The sequence below is a fragment of the Nuphar pumila genome, chromosome 12 (genome assembly GCF_984573655.1).
Source record: "Nuphar pumila chromosome 12, dmNupPumi1.hap1.1, whole genome shotgun sequence".
Classification (NCBI taxonomy): Eukaryota; Viridiplantae; Streptophyta; class Magnoliopsida; order Nymphaeales; family Nymphaeaceae; genus Nuphar; species Nuphar pumila.
In genome coordinates, this window is record NC_143260.1 from 8,857,576 (window position 1) to 8,869,112 (window position 11,537).

Sequence of the window (11,537 nt, forward strand, 5' to 3'; positions counted from 1 at the left end):
TTTCTACTAATTCAGAATGCGACAAAGTTACCTGAAACAGCAAAGTAAAGGTACTTTGTTACAAAAGTTAGCCATGAAGATCGATTCTTTAATCCACAAATACAGAAAAAAAAATGATAACATTTAGCTGGCATTTCATTTGCATGACTGAACTGGGAAAAGTTGGAATTATGTTTCACGTCAATCATACACCAGTCTTAGGGGAATCTGCATTTGCATGCACTGCAAGTTTATAAAAACATGCCCCACAAAGAAGCACAACTCAAATAGGCTCAAAGAATCATTTTCAGTGCAGATAGTTTATTACATGAAGAAATTCGCTAAAAACCACCTCAGCCACTGTTATTCATTATACTTGTAAATAGAAGTGTACATGATAAAAATCTACTGAGGTGACCCTTATTGGAAACTCATGAATCATGACTGACTTTGGATTCTCTCAGAATCATAGGAATCTTCATAAACAACTGCATAAATGTTTAGTGATAATCCAACCTCCTTTTGGAAATCAATAGCTCTGAAAATATAGAATAACAAATGTAGATCCTGCTCCTGCAAATTATCATAATTTTCAAAGCCATGATTCCTCCCAACACAACCAATGGAATAGCTGATGAAGATGCCTATGATGTTATCACACTCCAATCACTTTGTAAATTGTACTGAATCCAAGAACTCTGGCCAGTTCTCAACATTCTTTCAGCATTTACCATGTTGATGCATTAATTTCCAGTTATGCATTTCCACCTGGAACATCAAGAAAAACATGATCCAATAATCCTTCAAGATTTTACACCATAGTTTCTAGTACAACTCCTGCCTCCCCAAGCCAATCTCTTCATCCTCAGAGTGCTTCCTTAACTCCTCATTTCCGTGGCAGAGACGGGCTGATAAAGACGGGGATAATGGTGCATAATTTACATGACAATAAACCATGAGAAACAAATGAGTAACCTGTTAATGAAGAATGCGTTGATACTTTTAGTTGTTTATGTTGAATAAATGATAAATGCAACACATACTCCACGAAGAATTCCTATCAAAGTCCTTAGTGACGTGCAATAAAATTGTGCCTGACAGCACTACAATGAATCCACATATTTCAGAAATGATGCTTCCTCCACTTTGGCCATCCCAATCCTGAAACAGGCAATTAGAGAAAAACAATGAAGGCACTAAACCAACCAGAATTCTCAAAGTTCAAATCTTATTCTCAGTGAAAAACTGTGAAAATGTATCATATAGTGTTTTTATGACATTGTAGTTCCACAAACTAGAATGCAAAGATAGATCTTGCACCAATGTTGTAAAAAGAATATCAGAAACTGTACCGAAAGAGCTAGGGATATGGGGTGTATAGTACCATATCGTATCACATCATTTTATAAGATACGGAAAAAGACACATTTAAAAAGTTAAAAAAACAATACACCAAAAATAAGAAAAATCTTGAAAAACAGAAAAACTAGAAAAAAAGAAGTAAAATTTAAGCATTATGATCAATTAAACATACATATGCACTCTAGTAAAACATGCAAAATGATATGTAATAATTAACAAAACAAAATAATTATTATTAAGTGTTGCATTAAATAAGAAAAAAAATTCAAATCTACGTAAATTTGTCACCCATGTCAAAAATGATAATAAAATGAGTGCATCATACTGTACAGCACGGTGCATAACCATATTATACGGTACAGTCCGATAATTGGAAACTGGTGATATTTGATGCAGTATCATGTCAGTCTGAGGTCCGATCCAGTGATACTGCTTATCATATCATAAGAGACGGTACAATACAGATAACATTGTCTTGCATGCAGACTTCCCATTCAAAATGAACTCAAGCCTGTCAAGCTAGGGCAACCACTTCTCCTGGCTTGACTACTTCATACAAAAATAGTAAAAGCTTGGTTGCAGCAATAACCAGCAAAGGTGATGCCAGAACAGGAATAATCTACAGAGCTGCCTTTACAACTTTTCTACTTTTAAGGAGGAAAAGAAAAAAATGTACCTTGAACATTATGACACTTGCAAGGATGGTAAGCGTGGTAAACATCACATAATATATTGGAGACACCACAGATGTGTTAAAGGTGTCAAGGGCCTGAAAAATGTAATTTAACATGCAAACAAATGTTAAAGCTAGAAAAGGAGAATTTAATTTTAGTATTACTGAAAAGTCTCAACAGCATCAAGATTTCCATGTTACAAATACTGGGCAGTAACATAAATAAGTTTAATCTATGCCATCCTTTTATTTCTTTTCTCAAAACATACTCTTCTGATTTTTCCTCAAGATATATGAATCTGTGAATTATTTCTTTTTGTGGACTACATATATGAGCTTCAGTTCCAGCTGGTATAAACTAAGTACATCATATATCACAGTCAAACAAACGGATCCACAAATAACAGAAATACACTGAAGCTGTCAAAGTATGAATATCATGCATTTTTCACATGATCTTAGTATCAGATTTAGAGCAAATTCAATCCATTGTGCCCAAATAAAAGAACCCCTGCCAAATTTTGTAAAAACATATGGGCAAGAACTTTTTATAGGTTTACATTTCTTTTATATATTTCTTATTAGCTTTGTTAAATATTGCCCTTTCATTAAAGTTCAACAAATGAGTTGCAGAAGAAAATGCATCCAAATACAATTTTATGGAACAAAAATTACACCAAATATAGCCTGTCATTCAAAGCCTTATATTGGGTAAAGAAACAGTTTAAGATGATAAACCCATCTGTGATCTAGGGGTCGTATTAGCTGTCCCTATTCTCACTACTCTCCTACACTTGCATATTATGGTTCCTTCTCAGTGTGCATGTTCACAATCATTGAGAAGAGACACTAATGAGAAGGGTGTTCCATCAGCCAATTTATCACATAAATGATTGAGTTGCTTGATTTAACCCTCACACCTATGCCCGACTAAAAAATTTCCTAGCAAATAATCACTTCCTAACCTTGTCTGTAGGGGTGGCCAATGGGCCAGGTACCTGGACAGGCTCTCGGGTACCCGTCCTGGGCCTCTTTTTGAGGTCCGCACCCGTTTCTTCAGTCAGTGTATTCCATGGGTTGGGTTGGCCAGATCTGACCTGACCCAATATGTGTTCGGTGGGTTTCGGGTATTATCTTAATGCCCGAGCCCAACCTGATATAGTTAGGTGGGGCTTTCAGTGGTTCAAAAATGACATTGGGCCTGCCGGACCCTAATAGGATCAAGGTCAGGCCGGGCTGCCTCGATGGACACCCCTACTTGTTTGTCTTTCATGTTGGCACTTTTAACACCCCAAACCTTATTCCAGTTAATATTTGATTAATTCACAAGAATTTACAAGTAAAGTCCTTTATTTACTTGGGTATTACTGGCATGATCAAACTCCGCCTGTGTAGTTATACACTGCCGGTCCCAAGCCCGGATAAAGGAGGAGGGTTGCGGTAGGCCTGTGACAGCCAGCATAAAAACTTTGTCATATCCTATGAAAATGAACCAATATGAGAATTTCGTTGGGGCGTTCCCTACTGAGCGACGCGCTGTACTCTCTAGGCCCGGAGGCAGTGATAAATGTGCAAGGGTTGCTAGGTCGTCGCCCAGAAGCGACGCGTCACACCGGCGCCCGGGTGTGGTGTCAAATAGGCAAGGGTTCCCTCACTTTGTTGGACGGGTGGGGGTAAAGAAGTTAGTCCAAGACGATAAAATTAGGTTAGCCACTTGGAACATAGGGTCTTTAACTGGTAAGTTGGTAGAGTTAGTAGATGTTATGTGTAGGAGAAAGATTGATATTTTATGTCTTCAAGAGACCAAATGGGTAGGTGAGAAAGCTAAAGTGATAGAACCTTGGGGATATAAGATTTGGTATACAGGAATAAATAGGAATAGGAATGGAGTAGGGATTGTTATGAGTCGTCAGTTTATAGATAATGTAGTTGAGGTCCGTAGGAAGGGTGATAGAATTTTACTTATTAAATTAGTATTAGGTACGGATATTATTAATATTATTAGTGTTTATGCACCTCAAGTAGGTTTAGATGATTCCATTAAGCATCAATTTTGGGAAGATTTAGATGGAGTAGTACAAGAGACATCTTATGGAGAAAAGCTTTTCATCGGCGGTGACCTTAATGGACATGTAGGCATTAGTAGGGATGGATTTGAGAATATCCATGGAGGCTATGGTATAGGAGAAAGAAATGAAAGTGGAGAAAGGATTTTAGATTTTTGTTTGTCCTATGATATGATCTTAGCAAACACTTGGTTTAAGAAGAGGGAGTCTCACCTAGTAACATTTAAAAGTGGGGTTAATACGAGTCAGATAGATTTTTTCCTACTTAGAAAGAGAGATAGGGGTTGTTGCATCGATTGTAAGGTTATACCAGGAGAAAGTGTAGCTACACAACATAGAGTCTTAATTTTAGATCTTAGAATTAGACAATGACGCAAAAGGGATAGACATAGGATAGATCCTAGAATTAAGTGGTGGGCACTGAAAGGAGCTAAACAAGGAATGTTTGTAGAGCAGGTAGTTAAGGAAGTTGATTGGTGTCTCGAGGAGGATTCAGAATCAATGTGGAATAAGATAGCGGGTGGTATGAGAAAAGTAGCTAAGGAGGTATTGGGTGAGTCTAAAGGCGGTGCACCACTAGGTAAGGATACATCATGGTGGAACGAGGATGTCAAATTAGCTATTAAGGTTAAAAGAGAGTGTTATAGAAATCTAAGTAAGAGTCGTGATAATGAGAATTTGGAGAAGTATATGATAGCAAAGAAGGAAGCTAAAAAAGTTGTTCGAAACGCGAGGGCTAAGGTATATAAGGAGGTTTATGACAAGTTGGATACAAAAGAAGGCGAGAAGGATATTTATAGGCTTGCAAAGATGAGAGATAGGAAATTGAAGGATTTGGGTATGGTTAGATGTATCAAAGATGAAACGCAAAGGGTTTTAGTCAAAGATGAGGAGATTAAGGAGAGATGGAAAGATTATTTTGATAAGCTATTTAATGATAGTCATGCTCAAGATCTTGGAGACTTCTCCATTCCTTTTCATGAGATAAATCGTGACTTCATGCGCAAGATTCAAAAGAAAGAAATTGCAGAGGCTTTAAAGAAAATGAAATCAAGAAGGGCAGTTGGCCCAGATGGTATACCTATCGAGGCTTGGAAATGCTTGGGAGAGAAAGGTTTAGAATGGTTGACAAATCTTTTTAACTTGATTTGGCGAACAAATAAGATGCCTAATGAGTGGAGGAAGAGTACTTTGGTGCCTTTATATAAGAATAAGGGTGATATACAAGATTGCACAAACTATCGTGGTATAAAACTCATGAGTCATACTATGAAACTTTGGGAGAGGGTGATTGAGTCTAGGTTGAGGAAGGTTGTCATGATATCGGAGAATCAATTTGGTTTTATGCCTGGAAGATCAACTATGGAAGCTATACATCTTCTTAGACAACTTATTGAAAGATATAGAGAGAGGAACAAAGATTTGCATATGGTTTTTATTGATTTAGAGAAGGCATACGATAGAGTACCTAGGGACGTTCTCTGGTGGACAATGATGAAGAAAGGTGTTTCTCTCAAGTACATTAGTATAATTAAAGATATGTATGAAGGAGTAGTAACCAATGTCCGCACTTGTGGAGGGGTGACAACCAATTTTCCGATAACGGTTGGGTTACATCAAGGATCTGCTTTAAGCCCTTTCCTATTTGCGATAGTGATGGATGAGCTTACGAGATCAATTCAAGAAAATGTATCGTGGTGTATGTTGTTTGCTGATGATATTGTTTTGATTGATGAGTCTAGAGCTGGGGTTAATGCTAAGTTAGAATTATGGAGACAGACATTGGAAGCTAGAGGTTTTAAGTTGAGTAAGAGTAAGACTGAATATATGGAATGTCGGTTTAGTAAGCAACGAAGTAGTGATGGGAGTGTAGTGAAGCTTGGTGAGCAAGATATACCGGTGAATGATTATTTCAAATATTTGGGATCCATCATTCAAAAGTATGGAGAAATTGATGGAGATGTAAATCATAGGATAAAGGTTGGGTGGATGAAATGGAAAAGTGCTACTGGAGTGCTGTGCGATCGTAGAATGCCATTGCGGTTGAAGGGAAAGTTTTATAGGACGACTATTAGACCCGCTTTACTATATGGTACGGAATGTTGGGCTGCCAAGAGACATCATATTCAAAAAATGAGTGTAGCTGAGATGCGGATGCTTAGATGGATGTGTGGAAATACAATAAAAGATAAGATTCGGAACGAAGAGATACGTAAGAAGGTAGGTGTTGCACCCATTGAAAATAAGATGCGAGAGAATCGTTTACGGTGGTTTGGACATATTCGGCGAAGGCCTAATGATGCTCCAGTTAGAAGGTTGGAGAAATGGGAAAATATATTAGTTAAAAGAGGTCGGGGTAGGCCTAGGAAGACTTGGATGGAGATGATAGGAAAGGATATGAATGCTTTGAACCTCACCGAGGACATGGCGTTGGATAGAAATGATTGGAGGAAAAGGATTCATGTGGAAGACCCAAAATGAATTTCTTTTTTGGTTCATATCGCTGACCCCAATTGTTTTGGGATGAAGGCGTAGTTGTTGTTGTTGTTGTTGTTGTTGTTGTTGATCAACCTTGACTGCAAGAAAATAGGAAGGATGACCAACCAACAAAAGATGAGTTAAGACCTTGAATCTCTGGATCAGGGCCGGCTGGCTTCTTTGAGATTTGAGGCCACCGCCTAGAGCCTTAAATGAAAAAAAATATATAATGCTTATATTTCACATGCTGAGGGCCTCCAATGAAAAAAAAATATGGAAAAATATGGGCATCCAATGAAATATGCCTGAGGCCTCAACTTCTCTTGAGCCGCCCCTGCTCTGGATTCTTGTTTAATTCATACTTCTATGTGCTCCTCCTTAGTAGGGCTGGGAAACAAACCAAGCAGCTCATGGTTCTGCTTGTCCTGGACTCATTCATGATTAGCTCGTGTAGATGGTAAGCGAAGCCACAAACTGCTCGTGTAGCATATGCCAACAAAAGATGAGTTAAGACCTTGAATCTCTGGATTCTTGTTTAATTCATACTTCTATGTGATCCTCCTGAGTAGGGCTGGGAAATGAACCAAGCAGCTCGTGGTTCGGCTTATCTTGGACCCATTCATGATTAGCTCGTGTAGATGGTAAGCCAAGCCACAAACTGCTTGTGTAACATATAGGAGTTGAATACGAACAAAGGGTGTTCATTTTGGCTTGATTCATATGAGCTCGTAAGAAGAGACTATCTATAATATACATATGAAATATGTCACAAAAAGTGGTTCTGGAAGTTTGGTCAAACGTTATGACTTGTGCTCAAGAGAGTTGGTGTTCGAATCATCTTTGGAAAGGAGTCATTTTTTCTACATGAGCCAGCTCGGAATTGGCTTGCCTGTCTTGAGCTCGGCTCACCTAGACCCAAGCCCGAGATTGATCTGCTGGAAAAAGAACCAAGCCCAAACAAGCTGTGTTTGGTTCATTTGGCTCGTTTACCAACCCTACTCCTGAGTTTCCATAAACAGGTACCAGTTACTGTGTCTGCATGTGTATCCAACTTTAATTAAACTTTTCATGCATAACTCATGCTACTGCCACTTTACAATTCTCTAGTTGCATCTGACATTTCTTGCCAAAGAGGTCTCTTTGTTTACCGCACTTCCATTTCACCAGGGAACTTGGAGAAGGATTACTGTCATTATAAGAGTACAATACGTTAACAACCACCAACATATCCAACTTTGCAGAACACATAGAGCTTCATCAGAAATCTCTCTCAGCCCCAACCTAAAAACCTTCAGTAGTCAAGGTCCATTTGATAGATCCAGTTACATAATTCCAATATATTGCCTTGCATCTCAAAATGATATAGCCATGCACTTCACAATTTCTGGCTAAAAGTGCTTAAGGAATTTACCATACAGTTAGCAAATAGCTAATGACCTTTTATGATGAAAACAATTTATAGAGTCAATAACTGCTGAGTTGAAAAAGTTAAATGGTCTTTCTTTCGTATGGTGGCGAAGGGCTGCTCAAGTACAAATGATAACCTATGGAGAAGGCTATCCTACAGTAAGCCATTGAATACACATTGGTAGAGGGTTAGAATATTGCAAATCTCTTTTTTGCGTCTTGCCTATTCTTTTGTTTTACTTGGAATCTGCACATTCATTCTAACAACCCGTTTCTAATTTTGGATAGAAATAATGTTCTTGACCCAGTGGCATGCATTACCTTGATGAAACATCTGAAAAGAGATGAGTTACAACATTTTCCATTCTTTCTCTCAAGATCTTCTACATCTCTGTGCATGTGAGGGGAACAAGTTCCTAATTACCCTTCAGCTTTTGGTGCATGGTAATGCTCATGGGATTTAAAAGTGATGCGACAGTGAACTGCTTACCATCTCGTGTTCTATTTTCTGTTCCTTCACTGATGCCTCGTCAATATCATAATGATTTATAATTTCCTTTAAAAAAAATGTACTTCTTAAAAAGTAAAGGGAAACACGTGTAACTGCAAGAAGTTAGACACAGTTTAATGCACCTGAGGAACTGTGGAGTTCAATGAAAATCCCAGTCTGACAGCTTAAAAGTAACCTAGGCAAACACCCTAATTTTGGCCCTATAGATTGAGGAGTTGTGCACTGAGGTGATGCTCATGCATTGTTTGACTGCATAGAACAACATAAGGATCCATGTGAAAAGTACCCAATACATCTAATGATTTTTCACAAATACAGTTTTCTAGACTATGAAGAGGTTGGTTAACTAGTGAAGCAACAAAAGATTATGCCAACACAGAAAATAATTACATTTACACACGAGAATAGCTACAAGTCAATAAAACAACCATGTATTGGCTCCACCATGCAGCCATATCTATGATATGCTCTCCTAAAACCTAAAATGCAGAATTTGCCTCGCAGCTTAGATTTCAGAAATATGCACCTATCAAGAAGAGAAACACAGATTTTTACATTTAAGCATTTGGAAGAGATATACCTCATCGTGTCCTTTTGTAGTGTGCAATTTTAAGCAAACAAAAAAGGAACCACATGTATAGATAAGATGCTAGAGAAAAACAAGGTCATTAGTCAACTAAGAGTCATCAAAGATTATTTGAATGAATTTCAGATCTCAGCTCCCGAATTTGTGGTTCTCTGCAAACTGGTGCCATGATTTCTTATAAGCACTATATTTCTAAGTTTATTTTCAATTATCTAGCAGAAAAAATGGACAACTAATCTGTGGATCCCATAAAAATTCATGGCATTATTGCTATTACAGACAGCAGTCTGCAGAAGTAGAATAAAGGATCCCTCACTGACCTTGTTAAGGTAATTCATCTGCATGAGGACGCATGTAACAACTACTGTCATAAAGAACCATGTCTGAGGGTAAATCAACTGATTGGAGCCCTCAAAGGTTAGCTTCAAGGAAGTTCCTAGAGCTTTGACGCTCATAACCTGCAGGCAGACATAAAGTAGCAAAAGATGCACTAGGTGCATGATTTTTGTAGGCACAATTTATTAAAATATAAAAGATGTTTGCGATGAAGCATAGACAATTTAAAACTATACCGAAAGAGAGCCCATAAGAGAACAGATCCCTGTGAAGACCAACACATTTGTATTTCCGCAACGAGGTGCAAAATGGAAGATTAGCACCAGAACAAACATGATGACTGATGCAACGTAAAGCAGAAAAGCTGAACCAAGAACAGCGAGTCAGCTTTAATATTTTCTTAAGCAAGCATGATTCCAGGAATCAATAAGGTCAGAAGATATTGCAAACCAGGCTGGGTCGCCATGATCCATATTTCCTGAACAGAAGTAATCGAGCTCTCTTGTGGCGCATGAATGACAATTATCACGGAACCAGAAATGCACATTACACATCCCAGCATGCCTAACGGATGCAGTCTCTCTTTCAGCATAAAGTGAGCCAACACAGCGCTACTCCATCATGATGGAGCCATTACAACCATTATAGCGTTTCATTAGCAAGGGAAATCAAAAGAAGTCAATCTTAAAATTAAAAGGAAAAAACCATAAATTACCTGACAATTATACTTAGTGCACCAAGTGGAGTAACTAAGACTGCAGGAGCAAAGGCATATGCAACAAAATCTGCCACCTCCCCCACAATCACTAGATCAATTCCATTGCCCCCAAAAAAAAGCTCAGATATCTATAGCGATGTCTACAAGGCATCAAAATCATTAAGCTTTGAACTAAATGCACCACATGAAGCACGAATATAATCATATTAATGAGGATCCCATCATTCAGTTGCTAATATGATAGTTACAGTTTCGGTTCACAGACAAAACCAACTAACCAAATAAGTGAAGATGGCAATACCAACTAACCCCCCATGTTTAATCAACCATAAAAACAAATAATGAATAGAAAGAAACATAACCAACAAAATGGGCAATGACCATAAAAAATTATACCAAGAGAAGGAGCATAATTCCTCAATAAACTCCACAAAGAACCCGATTTTTATGAATTTTGAATCACAAATTCTAACAAAATTACCAAGTAATGAAACAATACCAAGAAGAAAGAAAAGAAGACCAAACAAAACCATTTAAACCCATTTTCCTAGTCCAAACAAAACAATGATAGACCAACCGCAACTTACTTGTAATCATGCCTGCCCACCATAGAGGCTCTAAAAGATAGGAATACCCACCAACACCTGCAACAACCACGCACAAAAGGAAAAGCACCCAACTAAGAAAACGTCAAATTCAACCAGAATTCAGGATTTCCTCTGCATCAAGAGCCCAATTCGATAGTACCCACCTGCCCGGACCCCAGAAGCAGCTGCCCGCCTGAGACCTTTCTTCTTGATGATGAAGCTCGCACCGATGAACCCACTTGAGAGAAGGGCTAAAGTGAAGCCTTTGATATTATCTGTAGACACAGACATGTCGATCCTCTCCTCTCCTTCTGCACTCCTTCATTCCCCTCAGAAACTCTTGCTCTGAGCCTCTCTCTCTCCAATAAATTTTCCTTTTCTTTTTCTGTTTATTACTTTTTTTAATTTTTTTTCTGTTTACTGCCTACCGTTTTAGAATCATATAAATTTCCTTGTCTTCTTCTTCTCTAATCACGTTTCTGTTCTGTCACTTCTGTGTGTTAGTGTAGATAAATGCCAAAATCAGGCCCGTAACTTTTGATATTCCAATCTGAGGGGACTTTAAGGGGTTACTGTCTCGTGGGAAACAATCAGGAGCTGTTTGGATATGAAAAATCCAGTTGGCATTTTTTAATACTATTTTTTTTGGTTAAAAAGTGTTTGGTTGTCCTAGCAGCTAGAAATTCGTTTTGTGGGGGTCAAATGAAATGGAAGGAAAATGATAAGGCTTTCCACTTTGGCAACTGATGACAGAAAGCAGAAAAAAAGTTGCCTGTATCATTTCTAGTGGGAGATTTTCCTTTTTTTCTTTTTCTTTCTTAAGAATCCATCAGA

General features: G+C 38.1%; 1 protein-coding gene across 2 annotated transcripts; it reads right to left on the minus strand.

Annotated features, from left to right (window-relative positions):
• Window positions 1–229: 229 nt before the first annotated feature.
• LOC149819907 (putative magnesium transporter NIPA3) lies at window positions 230–11,066 on the minus strand. Of its 2 annotated transcripts, none has more exons than XM_089982476.1 (9): window positions 10,868–11,066; window positions 10,704–10,760; window positions 10,114–10,204; window positions 9,849–10,009; window positions 9,635–9,762; window positions 9,383–9,520; window positions 2,018–2,110; window positions 1,023–1,140; window positions 230–887 (listed from the first exon to the last, which is right to left on the minus strand). In XM_089982476.1, exons 1-9 carry the CDS (start codon window positions 10,992–10,994, stop codon window positions 805–807), a joined length of 996 nt encoding a protein of 331 aa, XP_089838602.1. In that variant the 5' UTR covers window positions 10,995–11,066; the 3' UTR covers window positions 230–804. The 2 variants fall into 2 exon arrangements, with proteins under 2 accessions (XP_089838602.1, XP_089838603.1); XM_089982477.1 differs by having other exon boundaries at window positions 10,114–10,183; window positions 10,868–11,027.
• Between the last annotated feature and the right edge of the window lie 471 nt (window positions 11,067–11,537).

Coding starts and splice junctions, on each gene's coding strand:
- LOC149819907 (XM_089982476.1), bottom strand. CDS start 10,994: ATGTCTGTGTCTACAGATAATATCAAAGGCTTCACTTTAGCCCTTCTC. Junction 10,010..10,113: donor GCACTAAGTATAATTGTCAG/GTAATTTATGGT, acceptor ATGATGGAGTAG/CGCTGTGTTGGCTCACTTTA. Junction 1,141..2,017: donor CAAGTGTCATAATGTTCAAG/GTACATTTTTTT, acceptor TGCCTGTTTCAG/GATTGGGATGGCCAAAGTGG.